The sequence below is a fragment of the Salmo salar genome, chromosome 07 (assembly GCF_965601325.2).
Source record: "Salmo salar chromosome 07, fSalSal1, whole genome shotgun sequence".
NCBI classification, from domain to species: Eukaryota; Metazoa; Chordata; class Actinopteri; order Salmoniformes; family Salmonidae; genus Salmo; species Salmo salar.
This window is the reverse complement of record NC_138297.1, coordinates 64,110,001-64,130,415: the sequence shown is the minus strand read 5'-3', so window position 1 is coordinate 64,130,415 and position 20,415 is coordinate 64,110,001. Positions and strand designations below refer to the sequence as shown.

The 20,415-nt window shown below is 50.3% G+C and overlaps 1 protein-coding gene across 8 annotated transcripts in view; it reads right to left on the bottom strand.

The window, feature by feature from the left end:
• Nucleotides 1–20,415, bottom strand: part of LOC106593735 (tyrosine-protein phosphatase non-receptor type 12) — a 122,892-nt gene that overhangs the window by 20,338 nt on the left and 82,139 nt on the right. For all 8 annotated transcript variants that reach the window (XR_014392955.1, XR_014392957.1, XR_014392956.1 and 5 more), the window contains one exon: nt 14,095–14,183. Coding sequence is in view for 4 of the 8 variants with exons in the window: in XM_082977903.1 (XP_082834029.1) it covers nt 14,095–14,183 (89 nt within the window). In the remaining 4 variants the exon portion in view is untranslated. The remainder of the gene's footprint in view (nt 1–14,094; nt 14,184–20,415) is intronic.

Sequence of the window (20,415 nt, the reverse complement as noted above, 5' to 3'; positions counted from 1 at the left end):
GGGGGGGTAACGCAGTTACCTAGTGACCACGGGGGGTAACGCAGTTACCTAGTGACCACGGGGGGGTAACGCAGTTACCTAGTGAACACGGGGGGGTAACGGGGGGGTAACGCAGTTACCTAGTGAACACGGGGGGGTAACGCAGTTACCTAGTGAACACGGGGGGGTAACGCAGTTACCTAGTAAACACGGGGGGTAACGCAGATACCTAGTAAACACGGGGGGTAACGCAGTTACCTAGTAAACACGGGGGGTAACGCAGTTACCTAGTAAACACGGGGGGTAACGCAGTTACCTAGTAAACACGGGGGGTAACGCAGTTACCTAGTAAACACGGGGGGTAACGCAGTTACCTAGTAAACACGGGGGGGTAACGCAGTTACCTAGTAAACACGGGGGGGTAACGCAGTTACCTAGTAAACACGGGGGGGTAACGCAGTTACCTAGTAAACACGGGGGGGTAACGCAGTTACCTAGTAAACACGGGGGGGTAACGCAGTTACCTAGTAAACACAGGGGGGGTAACGCAGTTACCTAGTAAACACAGGGGGGGTAACGCGGTTACCTAGTAAACACGGGGGGGTACCTAGTAACCACGGGGAGTTACCTAGTAAACACGGGGGTAACAGTTACCTAGTGAACACGGGGGGTAACAGTTACCTAGTGAACACGGGGGTAACAGTTACCTAGTGAACACGGGGGGTAACAGTTACCTAGTGAACACGGGGGGTAACAGTTACCTAGTGAACACGGGGGGGTAACAGTTACCTAGTGAACACGGGGGGTAACACAGTTACCTAGTGAACACGGGGGTAACAGTTACCTAGTGAACACGGGGGTAACAGTTACCTAGTGAACACGGGGGGTAACAGTTACCTAGTGAACACGGGGGGTAACACAGTTACCTAGTGAACACGGGGGTAACAGTTACCTAGTGAACACGGGGGGTAACACAGTTACCTAGTGAACACGGGGGGTAACACAGTTACCTAGTGAACACGGGGGGGTAACAGTTACCTAGTGAACACGGGGGGTAACACAGTTACCTAGTGAACACGGGGGGTAACAGTTACCTAGTGAACACGGGGGGTAACACAGTTACCTAGTGAACACGGGGGGTAACAGTTACCTAGTGAACACGGGGGTAACAGTTACCTAGTGAACACGGGGGTAACAGTTACCTAGTGAACACGGGGGGTAACAGTTACCTAGTGAACACGGGGGGTAACACAGTTACCTAGTGAACACGGGGGGTAACACAGTTACCTAGTGAACACGGGGGGTAACAGTTACCTAGTGAACACGGGGGGTAACAGTTACCTAGTGAACACGGGGGGGTAACAGTTACCTAGTGAACACGGGGGGTAACACAGTTACCTAGTGAACACGGGGGGTAACAGTTACCTAGTGAACACGGGGGGTAACAGTTACCTAGTGAACACGGGGGTAACAGTTACCTAGTGAACACGGGGGTAACAGTTACCTAGTGAACACGGGGGGTAACAGTTACCTAGTGAACACGGGGGGTAACACAGTTACCTAGTGAACACGGGGGTAACAGTTACCTAGTGAACACGGGGGGTAACACAGTTACCTAGTGAACACGGGGGTAACAGTTACCTAGTGAACACGGGGGGTAACACAGTTACCTAGTGAACACGGGGGTAACAGTTACCTAGTGAACACGGGGGGTAACAGTTACCTAGTGAACACGGGGGGTAACAGTTACCTAGTGAACACGGGGGGTAACACAGTTACCTAGTAAACACGGGGGTAACAGTTACCTAGTGAACACGGGGGTAACAGTTACCTAGTGAACACGGGGGGTAACAGTTACCTAGTGAACACGGGGGGTAACAGTTACCTAGTGAACACGGGGGTAACAGTTACCTAGTGAACACGGGGGGGTAACAGTTACCTAGTGAACACGGGGGGTAACAGTTACCTAGTGAACACGGGGGGTAACAGTTACCTAGTGAACACGGGGGGGTAACAGTTACCTAGTGAACACGGGGGGTAACAGTTACCTAGTGAACACGGGGGTAACAGTTACCTAGTGAACACGGGGGTAACAGTTACCTAGTGAACACGGGGGTAACAGTTACCTAGTGAACACGGGGGGTAACAGTTACCTAGTGAACACGGGGGTAACAATTACCTAGTGAACACGGGGGGGTAACAGTTACCTAGTGAACACGGGGGGTAACAGTTACCTAGTGAACACGGGGGGTAACAGTTACCTAGTGAACACGGGGGGGTAACAGTTACCTAGTGAACACGGGGGGTAACAGTTACCTAGTGAACACGGGGGTAACAGTTACCTAGTGAACACGGGGGTAACAGTTACCTAGTGAACACGGGGGGGTAACAGTTACCTAGTGAACACGGGGGGTAACACAGTTACCTAGTGAACACGGGGGGTAACACAGTTACCTAGTGAACACGGGGGGTAACAGTTACCTAGTGAACACGGGGGGTAACAGTTACCTAGTGAACACGGGGGGGTAACAGTTACCTAGTGAACACGGGGGGTAACACAGTTACCTAGTGAACACGGGGGGTAACAGTTACCTAGTGAACACGGGGGGTAACAGTTACCTAGTGAACACGGGGGTAACAGTTACCTAGTGAACACGGGGGTAACAGTTACCTAGTGAACACGGGGGGTAACAGTTACCTAGTGAACACGGGGGGTAACACAGTTACCTAGTGAACACGGGGGTAACAGTTACCTAGTGAACACGGGGGGTAACACAGTTACCTAGTGAACACGGGGGTAACAGTTACCTAGTGAACACGGGGGGTAACACAGTTACCTAGTGAACACGGGGGTAACAGTTACCTAGTGAACACGGGGGGTAACAGTTACCTAGTGAACACGGGGGGTAACAGTTACCTAGTGAACACGGGGGGTAACACAGTTACCTAGTAAACACGGGGGTAACAGTTACCTAGTGAACACGGGGGTAACAGTTACCTAGTGAACACGGGGGGTAACAGTTACCTAGTGAACACGGGGGGTAACAGTTACCTAGTGAACACGGGGGTAACAGTTACCTAGTGAACACGGGGGGGTAACAGTTACCTAGTGAACACGGGGGGTAACAGTTACCTAGTGAACACGGGGGGTAACAGTTACCTAGTGAACACGGGGGGGTAACAGTTACCTAGTGAACACGGGGGGTAACAGTTACCTAGTGAACACGGGGGTAACAGTTACCTAGTGAACACGGGGGTAACAGTTACCTAGTGAACACGGGGGTAACAGTTACCTAGTGAACACGGGGGGTAACAGTTACCTAGTGAACACGGGGGTAACAATTACCTAGTGAACACGGGGGGGTAACAGTTACCTAGTGAACACGGGGGGTAACAGTTACCTAGTGAACACGGGGGGTAACAGTTACCTAGTGAACACGGGGGGGTAACAGTTACCTAGTGAACACGGGGGGTAACAGTTACCTAGTGAACACGGGGGTAACAGTTACCTAGTGAACACGGGGGTAACAGTTACCTAGTGAACACGGGGGGGTAACAGTTACCTAGTGAACACGGGGGGGTAACAGTTACCTAGTGAACACGGGGGGTAACAGTTACCTAGTGAACACGGGGGTAATACCACAGTAGACCTCTATTTCCTCCACTGTGACATAACAGTGGAATCTGGCTGAATGGAACTCAGAGAGAGATAGTCGACCAGCCTTCCTTTCCAGGAAACTGAGGTTGTCTGCTAGAGTGGGTGACATGGTAACCACAGAGGGATGGAACATTCAGAACTTCAGAAACGTGTGTGAACTGTCAAGTTCCATCTCCTGAACTCTCACACACACACTTTCAGCAGGATGTGGTCGTGTGCCAAATAAAGATCACATGACAAACGCAGGTTAATGCCCTGCACATGACTACGCAGTACACACACAGTCAGTGTGTTCTCAGAGAGTCAGCCAGCCAGCTAGGACTACAGTCAGCCAGCCAGCTAGGACTACAGTCAGCCAGCCAGCTAGGACTACAGTCAGCCAGCCAGCTAGGTCTACAGTCAGCCAGCCAGCTAGGTCTACAGTCAGCCAGCCAGCTAGGTCTACAGTCAGCCAGCCAGCTAGGTCTACAGTCAGCCAGCCAGCTAGGTCTACAGTCAGCCAGCCAGCTAGGTCTACAGTCAGCCAGCCAGCTAGGTCTACAGTCAGCAAGCCAGCTAGGTCTACAGTCAGCCAGGCAGCTAGGTCTACAGTCAGCCAGCCAGCTAGGTCTACAGTCAGCTAGCTAGGACTACAGTCAGCTAGCTAAGACTACAGTCAGCTAGCTAGGACTACAATCAGCGAGGACTACAATCAGGCAAGTGGCTTGAAGAAGATCTCCGTTACTATCAGTAGCTACAGGTAACTGTCAAAATAAAGGAAACACCAACATAAAGTGTCTTAATAGGGCGTTGGGCCACAGCGAGCCAGAACAGATTTAATGCACCTTGGCATAGATTCTACAAGTGTCTGGATCTCTATTGGAGGGATGTGACACCATTCTTCCAAGATAAATTCCATCATTTGTTTTTTTGATGATGGTTGTTGAAAACGCTGTCTCAGTCACTGCTTCAGAATCTACCAGAAATGTTAAATTAGGTTGAGATCTGATGACTCACACACACACACACACACACTTTAAGCCCCCTATGCTCCTTTGAGACTCAGTCACAGAGATCTCTTCTTCTAGCCATGGTAGCCAAGATAATGGGCAACTGGGTATTTTTATACATGACCCTAAGCATGATGGGATGTTAATTGCTTAATTAACTCAGGAATCAGACCTGTATGGACCACACTTTCAATATACTCTGTGTTCCTCATTTACTCTAGTGTTTCCTTTATTTTGTCAGTTACCTGCATGTTGTTGATGAGTAGGGCATGATGGGATCTTTGGGGGCAGAATATCACAGCTGTTCCTGTCTATTGATCTGAACAAGCTCAGAACAACCTATTATGGTGCTGATGACCACCATAGAGCTCCTAATATACCATTACCGAGGGTTTGATTCACGCAATGGCCACACGTACTGAGTACAGGTCCTAGACCAGACCAGAGAGTCTCCAGTACTGAGTACAGGTCCTAGACCAGAGAGTCTCCAGTACTGAGTACAGGTCCTAGACCAGACCAGAGAGTCTCCAGTACTGAGTACAGGTCCTAGACCAGACCAGAGAGTCTCCAGTACTGAGTACAGGTCCTAGACCAGACCAGAAAGAGTCTCAAGTACTGAGTACAGGTCCTAGACCAGACCAGAGAGTCTCCAGTACTGAGTACAGGTCCTAGACCAGACCAGAAAGAGCCTCCAGTACTGAGTACAGGTCCTAGACCAGACCAGAGAGTCTCCAGTACTGAGTACAGGTCCTAGACCAGACCAGAGGGTCTCCAGTACTGAGTACAGGTCCTAGACCAGACCAGAGAGTCTCCAGTACTGAGTACAGGTCCTAGACCAGACCAGAAAGAGCCTCCAGTACTGAGTACAGGTCCTAGACCAGAAAGAGCCTCCAGTACTGAGTACAGGTCCTAGACCAGAAAGAGCCTCCAGTACTGAGTACAGGTCCTAGACCAGACCAGAGAGTCTCCAGTACTGAGTACAGGTCCTAGACCAGACCAGAGAGTCTCAAGTACTGAGTACAGGTCCTAGACCAGACCAGAGAGTCTCCAGTACTGAGTACAGGTCCTAGACCAGACCAGAGAGTCTCCAGTACTGAGTACAGGTCCTAGACCAGACCAGAAAGAGCCTCCAGTACTGAGTACAGGTCCTAGACCAGACCAGAGAGTCTCCAGTACTGAGTACAGGTCCTAGACCAGACCAGAAAGAGTCTCCAGTACTGAGTACAGGTCCTAGACCAGACCAGAGAGTCTCCAGTACTGAGTACAGGTCCTAGACCAGACCAGAGGGTCTCCAGTACTGAGTACAGGTCCTAGACCAGACCAGAGAGTCTCCAGTACTGAGTACAGGTCCTAGACCAGACCAGAGAGTCTCCAGTACTGAGTACAGGTCCTAGACCAGACCAGAAAGAGTCTACAGTACTGAGTACAGGTCCTAGACCAGACCAGAGAGTCTCCAGTACTGAGTACAGGTCCTAGACCAGACCAGAGAGTCTCCAGTACTGAGTACAGGTCCTAGACCAGACCAGAAAGAGCCTCCAGTACTGAGTACAGGTCGTAGACCAGACCAGAGAGTCTCCAGTACTGAGTACAGGTCCTAGACCAGACCAGAAAGAGCCTCCAGTACTGAGTACAGGTCCTAGACCAGAGAGTCTCCAGTACTGAGTACAGGTCCTAGACCAGACCAGAAAGAGCCTCCAGTACTGAGTACAGGTCCTAGACCAGACCAGAGAGTCTCCAGTACTGAGTACAGGTCCTAGACCAGACCAGAAAGAGCCTCCAGTACTGAGTACAGGTCCTAGACCAGACCAGAAAGAGCCTCCAGTACTGAGTACAGGTCCTAGACCAGACCAGAAAGAGCCTCCAGTACTGAGTACAGGTCCTAGACCAGACCAGAAAGAGCCTCCAGTACTGAGTACAGGTCCTAGACCAGACCAGAGAGTCTCCAGTACTGAGTACAGGTCCTAGACCAGACCAGAGAGTCTCCAGTACTGAGTACAGGTCCTAGACCAGACCAGAAAGAGTCTCCAGTACTGAGTACAGGTCCTAGACCAGACCAGAAAGAGTCTCCAGTACTGAGTACAGGTCCTACACCAGACCAGAGAGCCTCCAGTACTGAGTACAGGTCCTAGACCAGAGAGTCTCCAGTACGGAGTACAGGTCCTAGACCAGACCAGAAAGAGCCTCCAGTACTGAGTACAGGTCCTAGACCAGACCAGAAAGAGTCTCCAGTACTGAGTACAGGTCCTAGACCAGACCAGAGAGTCTCCAGTACTGAGTACAGGTCCTAGACCAGACCAGAGAGTCTCCAGTACTGAGTACAGGTCCTAGACCAGACCAGAAAGAGTCTCCAGTACTGAGTACAGGTCCTAGACCAGACCAGAGAGTCTCCAGTACTGAGTACAGGTCCTAGACCAGACCAGAGAGTCTCCAGTACTGAGTACAGGTCCTAGACCAGACCAGAGAGTCTCCAGTACTGAGTACAGGTCCTAGACCAGACCAGAAAGAGTCTCCAGTACTGAGTACAGGTCCTAGACCAGAGAGTCTCCAGTACAGAGTACAGGTCCTAGACCAGACCAGAGAGTCTCTAGTACTGAGTACAGGTCCTAGACCAGACCAGAGAGTCTCCAGTACTGAGTACAGGTCCTAGACCAGAAAGAGTCTCAAGTACTGAGTACAGGTCCTAGACCAGACCAGAGAGTCTCCAGTACTGAGTACAGGTCCTAGACCAGAGAGTCTCCAGTACTGAGTACAGGTCCTAGACCAGACCAGAGAGTCTCCAGTACTGAGTACAGGTCCTAGACCAGAAAGAGTCTCAAGTACTGAGTACAGGTCCTAGACCAGACCAGAGAGTCTCCAGTACTGAGTACAGGTCCTAGACCAGACCAGAGAGTCTCCAGTACTGAGTACAGGTCCTAGACCAGACCAGAGAGTCTCAAGTACTGAGTACAGGTCCTAGACCAGACCAGAGAGTCTCCAGTACTGAGTACAGGTCCTAGACCAGACCAGAGAGTCTCCAGTACTGAGTACAGGTCCTAGACCAGACCAGAGAGTCTCCAGTACTGAGTACAGGTCCTAGACCAGACCAGAAAGAGCCTCCAGTACTGAGTACAGGTCCTAGACCAGACCAGAGAGTCTCCAGTACTGAGTACAGGTCCTAGACCAGACCAGAGGGTCTCCAGTACTGAGTACAGGTCCTAGACCAGACCAGAGAGTCTCCAGTACTGAGTACAGGTCCTAGACCAGACCAGAAAGAGTCTACAGTACTGAGTACAGGTCCTAGACCAGACCAGACAGAGCCTCCAGTACTGAGTACAGGTCCTAGACCAGACCAGAGAGTCTCCAGTACTGAGTACAGGTCCTAGACCAGAAAGAGTCTCCAGTACTGAGTACAGGTCCTAGACCAGACCAGAGAGCCTCCAGTACTGAGTACAGGTCCTAGACCAGACCAGAGAGTCTCCAGTACTGAGTACAGGTCCTAGACCAGACCAGAGAGTCTCCAGTACTGAGTACAGGTCCTAGACCAGACCAGAAAGAGCCTCCAGTACTGAGTACAGGTCGTAGACCAGACCAGAGAGTCTCCAGTACTGAGTACAGGTCCTAGACCAGACCAGAAAGAGCCTCCAGTACTGAGTACAGGTCCTAGACCAGAGAGTCTCCAGTACTGAGTACAGGTCCTAGACCAGACCAGAAAGAGCCTCCAGTACTGAGTACAGGTCCTAGACCAGACCAGAGAGTCTCCAGTACTGAGTACAGGTCCTAGACCAGACCAGAAAGAGCCTCCAGTACTGAGTACAGGTCGTAGACCAGACCAGAAAGAGCCTCCAGTACTGAGTACAGGTCCTAGACCAGACCAGAGAGTCTCCAGTACTGAGTACAGGTCCTAGACCAGACCAGAGAGTCTCCAGTACTGAGTACAGGTCCTAGACCAGACCAGAAAGAGTCTCCAGTACTGAGTACAGGTCCTAGACCAGAGAGTCTCCAGTACAGAGTACAGGTCCTAGACCAGACCAGAGAGTCTCCAGTACTGAGTACAGGTCCTACACCAGACCAGAGAGCCTCCAGTACTGAGTACAGGTCCTAGACCAGAGAGTCTCCAGTACGGAGTACAGGTCCTAGACCAGACCAGAAAGAGCCTCCAGTACTGAGTACAGGTCCTAGACCAGACCAGAAAGAGTCTCCAGTACTGAGTACAGGTCCTAGACCAGACCAGAGAGTCTCCAGTACTGAGTACAGGTCCTAGACCAGACCAGAAAGAGTCTCCAGTACTGAGTACAGGTCCTAGACCAGACCAGAGAGTCTCCAGTACTGAGTACAGGTCCTAGACCAGACCAGAGAGTCTCCAGTACTGAGTACAGGTCCTAGACCAGACCAGAGAGTCTCCAGTACTGAGTACAGGTCCTAGACCAGACCAGAAAGAGTCTCCAGTACTGAGTACAGGTCCTAGACCAGACCAGAGAGTCTCCAGTACTGAGTACAGGTCCTAGACCAGACCAGAGAGTCTCCAGTACTGAGTACAGGTCCTAGACCAGACCAGAGAGTCTCCAGTACTGAGTACAGGTCCTAGACCAGACCAGAGAGTCTCCAGTACTGAGTACAGGTCCTAGACCAGACCAGAAAGAGTCTCCAGTACTGAGTACAGGTCCTAGACCAGACCAGAAAGAGTCTCCAGTACTGAGTACAGGTCCTAGACCAGAGAGTCTCCAGTACAGAGTACAGGTCCTAGACCAGACCAGAGAGTCTCCAGTACTGAGTACAGGTCCTAGACCAGACCAGAGAGCCTCCAGTACTGAGTACAGGTCCTAGACCAGAGAGTCTCCAGTACGGAGTACAGGTCCTAGACCAGACCAGAAAGAGCCTCCAGTACTGAGTACAGGTCCTAGACCAGACCAGAAAGAGTCTCCAGTACTGAGTACAGGTCCTAGACCAGACCAGAGAGTCTCCAGTACTGAGTACAGGTCCTAGACCAGAAAGAGTCTCCAGTACTGAGTACAGGTCCTAGACCAGACCAGAAAGAGTCTCCAGTACTGAGTACAGGTCCTAGACCAGACCAGAGAGTCTCCAGTACTGAGTACAGGTCCTAGACCAGACCAGAAAGAGCCTCCAGTACAGAGTACAGGTCCTAGACCAGACCAGAAAGAGCCTCCAGTACAGAGTACAGGTCCTAGACCAGACCAGAAAGAGCCTCCAGTACTGAGTACAGGTCCTAGACCAGACCAGAAAGAGCCTCCAGTACTGAGTACAGGTCCTAGACCAGAAAGAGCCTCCAGTACTGAGTACAGGTCCTAGACCAGACCAGAAAGAGCCTCCAGTACTGAGTACAGGTCCTAGACCAGACCAGAAAGAGCCTCCAGTACTGAGTACAGGTCCTAGACCAGACCAGAGAGTCTCCAGTACTGAGTACAGGTCCTAGACCAGACCAGAAAGAGTCTCCAGTACTGAGTACAGGTCCTAGACCAGACCAGAGTCTCCAGTACTGAGTACAGGTCCTAGACCAGACCAGAGGGTCTCCAGTACTGAGTACAGGTCCTAGACCAGACCAGAGAGTCTCCAGTACTGAGTACAAGTCCTAGACCAGACCAGAAAGAGTCTCCAGTACTGAGTACAGGTCCTAGACCAGACCAGAGAGTCTCCAGTACTGAGTACAGGTCCTAGACCAGACCAGAGAGTCTCCAGTACTGAGTACAGGTCCTAGACTAGAGAGTCTCCAGTACTGAGTACAGGTCCTAGACCAGACCAGAGAGCCTCCAGTACTGAGTACATGTCCTAGACCAGACCAGAAAGAGCCTCCAGTACTGAGTACAGGTCCTAGACCAGAGAGTCTCCAGTACGGAGTACAGGTCCTAGACCAGACCAGAGAGTCTCCAGTACTGAGTACAGGTCCTAGACCAGACCAGAAAGAGCCTCCAGTACTGAGTACAGGTCCTAGACCAGACCAGAGACTCTCCAGTACTGAGTACAGGTCCTAGACCAGAGAGCCTCCAGTACTGAGTACAGGTCCTAGACCAGACCAGAGACTCTCCAGTACTGAGTACAGGTCCTAGACCAGAGAGCCTCCAGTACTGAGTACAGGTCCTAGACCAGAAAGAGCCTCCAGTACTGAGTACAGGTCCTAGACCAGACCAGAGAGTCTCCAGTACTGAGTACAGGTCCTAGACCAGACCAGAAAGAGTCTCCAGTACTGAGTACAGGTCCTAGACCAGACCAGAAAGAGCCTCCAGTACTGAGTACAGGTCCTAGACCAGACCAGAGAGTCTCCAGTACTGAGTACAGGTCCTAGACCAGAAAGAGCCTCCAGTACTGAGTACAGGTCCTAGACCAGACCAGAGTCTCCAGTACTGAGTACAGGTCCTAGACCAGAAAGAGTCTCCAGTACTGAGTACAGGTCCTAGACCAGACCAGAAAGAGCCTCCAGTACTGAGTACAGGTCGTAGACCAGACCAGAGAGTCTCCAGTACTGAGTACAGGTCCTAGACCAGACCAGAAAGAGTCTCCAGTACTGAGTACAGGTCCTAGACCAGACCAGAGAGTCTCCAGTACTGAGTACAGGTCCTAGACCAGAAAGAGCCTCCAGTACTGAGTACAGGTCCTAGACCAGACCAGAAAGAGTCTCCAGTACTGAGTACAGGTCCTAGACCAGACCAGAAAGAGCCTCCAGTACAGAGTACAGGTCCTAGACCAGACCAGAAAGAGCCTCCAGTACAGAGTACAGGTCCTAGACCAGACCAGAAAGAGCCTCCAGTACTGAGTACAGGTCCTAGACCAGACCAGAAAGAGCCTCCAGTACTGAGTACAGGTCCTAGACCAGACCAGAAAGAGCCTCCAGTACTGAGTACAGGTCCTAGACCAGAAAGAGCCTCCAGTACTGAGTACAGGTCCTAGACCAGACCAGAAAGAGCCTCCAGTACTGAGTACAGGTCCTAGACCAGACCAGAAAGAGCCTCCAGTACTGAGTACAGGTCCTAGACCAGACCAGAGAGTCTCCAGTACTGAGTACAGGTCCTAGACCAGACCAGAAAGAGTCTCCAGTACTGAGTACAGGTCCTAGACCAGACCAGAGTCTCCAGTACTGAGTACAGGTCCTAGACCAGACCAGAGGGTCTCCAGTACTGAGTACAGGTCCTAGACCAGACCAGAGAGTCTCCAGTACTGAGTACAGGTCCTAGACCAGACCAGAAAGAGTCTCCAGTACTGAGTACAGGTCCTAGACCAGACCAGAGAGTCTCCAGTACTGAGTACAGGTCCTAGACCAGACCAGAGAGTCTCCAGTACTGAGTACAGGTCCTAGACCAGAGAGTCTCCAGTACTGAGTACAGGTCCTAGACCAGACCAGAGAGCCTCCAGTACTGAGTACATGTCCTAGACCAGACCAGAAAGAGCCTCCAGTACTGAGTACAGGTCCTAGACCAGAGAGTCTCCAGTACGGAGTACAGGTCCTAGACCAGACCAGAGAGTCTCCAGTACTGAGTACAGGTCCTAGACCAGACCAGAAAGAGCCTCCAGTACTGAGTACAGGTCCTAGACCAGACCAGAGACTCTCCAGTACTGAGTACAGGTCCTAGACCAGAGAGCCTCCAGTACTGAGTACAGGTCCTAGACCAGACCAGAGACTCTCCAGTACTGAGTACAGGTCCTAGACCAGAGAGCCTCCAGTACTGAGTACAGGTCCTAGACCAGAAAGAGCCTCCAGTACTGAGTACAGGTCCTAGACCAGACCAGAGAGTCTCCAGTACTGAGTACAGGTCCTAGACCAGACCAGAAAGAGTCTCCAGTACTGAGTACAGGTCCTAGACCAGACCAGAAAGAGCCTCCAGTACTGAGTACAGGTCCTAGACCAGACCAGAGAGTCTCCAGTACTGAGTACAGGTCCTAGACCAGAAAGAGCCTCCAGTACTGAGTACAGGTCCTAGACCAGACCAGAGTCTCCAGTACTGAGTACAGGTCCTAGACCAGAAAGAGTCTCCAGTACTGAGTACAGGTCCTAGACCAGACCAGAAAGAGCCTCCAGTACTGAGTACAGGTCCTAGACCAGACCAGAAAGAGCCTCCAGTACTGAGTACAGGTCCTAGACCAGACCAGAAAGAGTCTCCAGTACTGAGTACAGGTCCTAGACCAGACCAGAGAGTCTCCAGTACTGAGTACAGGTCCTAGACCAGACCAGAAAGAGTCTCCAGTACTGAGTACAGGTCCTAGACCAGACCAGAGAGTCTCCAGTACTGAGTACAGGTCCTAGACCAGACCAGAAAGAGCCTCCAGTACTGAGTACAGGTCCTAGACCAGACCAGAGAGTCTCCAGTACTGAGTACAGGTCCTAGACCAGAAAGAGTCTCCAGTACTGAGTACAGGTCCTAGACCAGACCAGAAAGAGTCTCCAGTACTGAGTACAGGTCCTAGACCAGACCAGAAAGAGTCTCCAGTACTGAGTACAGGTCCTAGACCAGACCAGAAAGAGTCTCCAGTACTGAGTACAGGTCCTAGACCAGAGAGCCTCCAGTACTGAGTACAGGTCCTAGACCAGACCAGAAAGAGCCTCCAGTACTGAGTACAGGTCCTAGACCAGACCAGAGAGTCTCCAGTACTGAGTACAGGTCCTAGACCAGAAAGAGTCTCCAGTACTGAGTACAGGTCCTAGACCAGACCAGAGAGTCTCCAGTACTGAGTACAGGTCCTAGACCAGACCAGAGAGTCTCCAGTACTGAGTACAGGTCCTAGACCAGACCAGAGAGTCTCCAGTACTGAGTACAGGTCCTAGACCAGACCAGAAAGAGTCTCCAGTACTGAGTACAGGTCCTAGACCAGACCAGAAAGAGTCTCCAGTACTGAGTACAGGTCCTAGACCAGACCAGAGAGTCTCCAGTACTGAGTACAGGTCCTAGACCAGACCAGAAAGAGTCTCCAGTACTGAGTACAGGTCCTAGACCAGACCAGACAGCATCCAGTACTGAGTACAGGTCCTAGACCAGACAGCATCCAGTACTGAGTACAGGTCCTAGACCAGACAGCATCCAGTACTGAGTACAGGTCCTAGACCAGACAGCATCCAGTACTGAGTACAGGTCCTAGACCAGACAGCATCCAGTACTGAGTACAGGTCCTAGACCAGACAGCATCCAGTACTGAGTACAGGTCCTAGACCAGACAGCATCCAGTACTGAGTACAGGTCCTAGACCAGAAAGAGTCTCCAGTACTGAGTACAGGTCCTAGACCAGACCAGAGAGTCTCCAGTACTGAGTACAGGTCCTAGACCAGAGAGTCTCCAGTACTGAGTACAGGTCCTAGACCAGAGAGTCTCCAGTACTGAGTACAGGTCCTAGACCAGACCAGAAAGAGTCTGGTCTAAAGAAAGAGAAAGAGAGCTCAGCCGGAGGCCGAGATGTGGTTCCACATCAAACAAACCGCAGGCTAGAACACCAACCAGGGCTGAGTATATGCAGTGTTGTTGAATACGTGATGAAGTCACTGTACTGTACCTGCGTATGCGGGGTGGTTTGGGGGGCGGTGTGTCCCATCGCTCCTCATCTGACTGGTGTCCAGCTTTCTCTGGGCTGAGCCCATCGTCCTGAGGAGGCGAAACAGAGGGATGAAGAAAAAAGAAAATATCATTTGGGTGTGTCTGCAGTGGTTCTAATGACAGCAAGGCACCATGGTTTCCAGTCCTGTTCATATCATCACTGGGATTTCCTATACATAGTCCCAGGGGCTGGCTGTGTACTCACAGTCCATTTTAAAACAGTAGGTGTGTGTGCAGCGTCCAAACCTATATCGAACACGATGGGGTAAGGAGGTCAGCTAAGGTCACCCTGGTCATGTGTGCCAGTGTGTGTGGTGTGTGTGTGGCTATTGGTCCTGCCATTGTCCCAGGCACCTGATCCTAAATAGGGAGATTATACTGGATAGTCTGTGTCCAAACATTGTTTATGTGTAAAAGCACAGCTAGTTTTCATTTGTTGCTAGCTAGTTGCTAAACATAGCCAACAGTGGGACTATACATGTGCCTGTATAGACATGATTACACAGAATACACACAGCCTACATATACCCTAATACACAAATTGTCGACCACACTATCTACTAAGAGAGTTCTCATCTGTATTATTCGTAGTCGTCTATTTACCACCACAAAGCAAAGCTGACACTAAGACCGCTCTCAACCAACTCTATAAGGCCATAAGCAAAGAAGAAAATGCTCACCCAGAAGCGGCGCTCCTAGTGGTCGGGGACTTTAATGCAGGAAAACTTAAATCAGTTTTAACACATTTTTACCAGCATGTCACATGTGCAACCAGAGAAAAAAAAACTCTAGACCACCTTTACTCCACACACAGAGATGCATACAAAGCTCTCCCCCACCCTCCATTTGGCAAATCTGACCACAATTCCATCCTCCTGATTCCTGCTTACAAGCAAAAACTAAAGCAGGAAGTACCAGTGACTCACTCAATACGGAAGTGGTCAGATGACGCGGATGCTACACTACAGGACTGTTTTGCTAGCACAGACTGGAATATGTTCCGGGATTCATCCAATGGCATTGAGGAGTACACCACATCAGTCACTGGCTTCATCAATAAGTGCCTCGATGATATCGTCCCCACAGTGACTGTACGTACATATCCCAACCAGAAGCCATGGATTACAGGCAACATCCGCATCGAGCTAAAAGCTAGAGCTGCTGCTCTCAAGGAGAGCGAGACTAATCCGGACGTTTATAAGAAATCCCGCTATGCTCTCAGACGAACCATCAAACAAGCAAAGGGTCAGTCAGGACTAAGATTGAATCCTACTACACCGGCTCTGACGCTTGTCGGATGTGGAAGGGCTTGAAAACTATTACGGACTACAAAAGGGAAACCCAGATGCGAGCTGCCCAGTGACGCGAGCATACCAGACGAGCTAAATGCCTTTTATGCTCGCGTTGAGACAAGCAACACTGAAGCATGCACGAGAGCACCAGCTGTTCTGGATGACTGTGTGATAACACTCTCGGTAGCCGATGTGAACAAAACCTTTAAAACAGGTCAACATTCACAAAGCCGCTGGGCCAGAAGGATTACCAGGACGTGTATTCAAAGCATGCACGGACCAACTGTCAAGTGACTTCACTGACATTTTCAACCTCTACCTGACAGAGTCTGTAATACCTACATGTTTCAAGCAGACCACCATAGTCCCAGTGCCCAAGGGAGCGAAGGTAACCTGCCTAAATGATTACCGCCCCATGGAACTCACGTCAGTAGCCATGAAGAGCTTCGAAAGGCTGGTCATGACTCACATCAACAGCATCCTCCCGGATACCCTAGACCCACTCCAATTCGCATACCGCCCCAACATATCCACAGATGACGCAATCTCAATCGCACTCCACACCACCCTTTCCCATCTGGACAAAAGGAACACCTATGTGAGAATGCTGTTCATCTACAGCTCAGCGTTCAACACCATAGTGCCCACAAAGCTCATCACTAAGCTAATGACTAAACACCTCCCTCTGCAACTGGATCCTGGACTTCCTGAAGGGCCACCCCCAGGTGGTAAGAGTAGGCAACAACACGTCTGCCACGCTGATCCTTCACACTGGGGCCCCTCAGGGGTGTGTACTTAGTCCCCTCCTGTATTCCCTATTCACCCACGACTGCCTGGCCAAACGCGACTCCAACACCATCATTAAGTTTGCTGACGACACAACAGTGGTAGGCCTGATCAATGACAACGATGAGACGGCCTATAGGGAGGTGGTCAGAGAACTGGCAGTGTGGTGCCAGGACAACCTCTCCCTCAATGTGAGCAAGACAAAGGAGCTGATCGTGGACTACAGGAAAAGGCGGGCCAAACAGGCCCCCATTAACATCGACGGGGATGTGGTGGAGCGGGTCGAGAGTATCAAGTTCCTTGGTGTCCACATCACCAACAAACTATCATGGTCCAAACATAACAAGACAATCATGAAGAGGGCACGACAAAACCTTTTCCCCCTCAGGAGACTGAAAAGATTTGACATGGGTCCCCAGATCCTCAAAAGGTTTAACAACTGTACCATCGAGAGCATCCTGACCGGTTGCATCACCGCCTGGTATGGCAACTGCTCGGCATCTGAACGTAAGGCTCTACAGAGGGTAATGCGAACGGCCCAGTACATCACTGGGGCCAAGCTTCCTGCCATCCAGGACCTATATAATAGGTGGTGTCAGAGGAAAGCCTAGTAAAATGTCAGAGACTCCAGTCACCCAAGTTATAGACTGTTCTCTCTCCTACCACACGGCAAGCGGTACCGGAGCACCAAGTCTAGGACCAAAAGGCTCCTCAACAGCTTCTACCCCAAGCCATTAGACTGCTGAACAATCCATAAAAATCGCCACCGGACAATTTACATTGACCCCCCCCTCTTGTACACTGCTGCTACTCGCTGTTTGTGTGTTACCTATGCATAGTCACTTCGCCCCCACCTACATGTACAGATTACCTCAACTAGCCTGTACCCCTGCACACTGACTCGGTACCGGCGCCCCCTGTATATAGCCTCGTTATTGTTATTCTCATTGTGTTACTTTTTATTATTACTTTTTATTTTAGTCTACTTGGTAAATATTTTCTTCTTCTTGAACTGCATTGTTGGTTAAGGGCTTGTTAGTAAGCATTTCACGGTAAAGTCTACACTTGTTGTATTTGACGCATGTGGCAAATACATTTTGATTTGATTTATCGTGTGACTAAGTAATTTTTCTTTCTCTCTTGGCCTCTGTTCGTCATAGTGGAGTAACATCCTGTCTTTCTTTAGCTTCGGACACGTCCTCTCTCTCTGTGTGAGAGTGAGAGAGAGAGTGAGTAGTCAGTGTTTGTGTGATACAGTATATAAATCCCAGCCAGAGTGAATGTGTGTGTTCTGCCAGACAGATGTTCAGTAGGGAAGTAGAGATCTGCAGAGAGGACCCAATTAAAGCAAATGGGTAGGGTCTCTCTCTCCCTCTCTTTATTCTTTCTCCTGACTCCCTCTCGCTCTCGCGCTACAGGCTTCTGTGATAGCAGGAAGAAAGGAAGAGAGAGGGAGGAAGAGAGAGGAAGAGAGCAACACAGACAGAGTTCTGCCACACCTTGAGGCCAGTCAAATTCTTAGAACACAGCCGTGTGTGTGTGTGTTCACAGAACTCTCTGACCAGCCCATCTGCTCAGTGAATCAGTTTAGAAGCTCTTATTGTTGTGAGTTAATAACATTTCCTGGAGACAAAAAGTACAGTGTGTTTAAGAGGGAGAAACAGTGTGTGTGTGTGTGTGTGTGTGTGTGAGAGAGGAAGGGAGGGAGTGTGTGTGTCCAGTGTGTTTGTGTATGACACAGAATGAGTGAGTGAGTGAGTGATTGTAGAGAGGGGGGGAAATGGGGCAACATGGCCAGCCGTTCTGTTTCTGAGGAGGAATTTAGAACCTGAAGCACTTCAGAGGAAGACAGACATTTCTTAGTGTTGTGGGGGAGTGAGTGTGATGGGGTGTTGTGAGATGGGGAAGAAGAGGCAGAATATCGCCCAGCTAGAGCGGTGACGTCGCCCAGCTAGAGCGGTGACGTCGCCCAGCTAGAGCGGTGACGTCGCCCAGCTAGAGCGGTGACGTCGCCCAGCTAGAGCGGTGACGTCGCCCAGCTAGAGCGGTGACGTCGCCCAGCTAGAGCGGTGACGTCACCTAAGCTTGAGTTGTCAAGTATTTGGGAGGTATTGGGGTTGTGCGAGGTAGAAATGTAATGTTAGACGTGGTGGTAATGTAATGTAATGTTAGACGTGGTGGTAATGTAATGTAATGTTAGACGTGGTGGTAATGTAATGTAATACGTGGTGGCGCTGTAATGTAATACGTGGTGGCGCTGTAATGTAATGTTAGACGTGGTGGTAATGTAATGTTAGACGTGGTTGTAATGTAATGTTAGACGTGGTGGTAATGTAATGTAATGTTAGACGTGGTGGTAATGTAATGTTAGACGTGGTGGTAATGTAATGTTAGACGTGGTGGTAATGTAATGTTAGACGTGGTGGTAATGTAATGTTAGACGTGGTGGTAATGTAATGTAATGTTAGACGTGGTGGTAATGTAATGTAATGTTAGACGTGGTGGAAATGTAATGTAATGTTAGACGTGGTGGTAATGTTAGACGTGGTGGTAATGTAATGTTAGACGTGGTGGTAATGTAATGTTAGACGTGGTGGTAATGTAATGTAATGTTAGACGTGGTGGTAATGTAATGTAATGTTAGACGTGGTGGTAATGTAATGTAATGTTAGACGTGGTGGTAATGTAATGTAATGTTAGACGTGGTGGTAATGTAATGTAATGTTAGACGTGGTGGTAATGTAATGTTAGACGTGGTGGTAATGTAATGTAATGTTAGACGTGGTGGTAATGTAATGTTAGACATGGTGGTAATGTAATGTAATGTTAGACGTGGTGGTAATGTAATGTAATACGTGGTGGTAATGTAATGTAATGTTAGACGTGGTGACGCTGTAATGTTAGACGTGGTGGTAATGTAATGTAATGTAGCGTGGGGGTAGCGTAGCGCGGGGGTAGCGTAGTGCGGGGGTAGTGTAGCGTAGTGTGGGGGGTAGTGCAGCGTAGTGTGGGGGGTAGTGTAGCGTAGTGTGGAGGTAGTGCAGCGTAGTGTAGTGTAGTGTTGGAGTAGTGTAGTGTAGTGTTGGGGGTAGTGTAGTGTTGGGGTAGTGTAGTGTTGGGGGTAGTGTAGCGTACTGTGGGGGTAGTGTAGCGTACTGTGGGGGTAGTGTAGCGTAGTGCGGGGGTAGTGTAGCGTAGTGCGGGGGTAGTGTAGTGCGGGGGTAGTGTAGTGTAGCGTGTGGAGGTAGTGCAGCGTAGTGTGGGGGTAGTGTAGTGTAGTGTTGGGGTAGTGTAGTGTAGGGGTAGTGTAGTGTAGGGGTAGTGTAGTGTAGGGGTAGTGTAGTGTTGGGGGTAGTGTAGCGTACTGTGGGGGTAGTGTAGCGTACTGTGGGGGTAGTGTAGCGTACTGTGGGGGTAGTGTAGCGTAGTGCGGGGGTAGTGTAGTGCGGGGGTAGTGTAGTGCGGGGGTAGTGTAGTGCGGGGGTAGTGTAGTGTAGTGTAGGGGTAGTGTAGTGTAGTGTAGTGTAGGGGTAGTGTAGCGTAGTGTGGGGTAGTGTAGTGTGGGGGTAGTGTGGGGGTAGTGTAGTGTGGGGGTAGTGTAGTGTGGGGGTAGTGTAGTGTGGAGGTAGTGTAGTGTGGGGGTAGTGTAGTGTGGGGGTAGTGTAGCGTAGGGTAGTGTAGCGTAGTGTGGGGGTAGTGTAGTGTGGGGGTAGGGGTAGTGTAGCGTAGTGTAGTGTAGTGTAGCGTAGCGTAGTGTGGGGGTAGTGTAGCGTAGTGTGGGGGTAGTGTAGTGTGGGGGTAGTGTAGTGTGGGGGTAGTGTAGTGTGGGGGTAGTGTAGTGTGGGGGTAGTGTAGTGTGGGGGTAGGGTAGTGTGGGGGTAGGGTAGTGTGGGGGTAGTGTAGTGTTGGGGTAGTGTAGTGTTGGGGTAGTGTAGTGTTGGGGTAGTGCTGGGGTAGTGTTGGGGTAGTGTAGGGTAGTGTAGTGTAGTGTTGGGGTAGTGTAGTGTAGTGTAGGGTAGTGTAGTGTAGGGTAGTGTAGTGTAGGTGGTAATGTAATGTAATGTTAGACGTGGTGGTAATGTAATGTAATGTTAGACGTGGTGGTAATGTAATGTAATGTTAGACGTGGTGGTAATGTAATGTAATGTTAGACGTGGTGGTAATGTAATGTAATGTTAGACGTGGTGGTAATGTAATGTTAG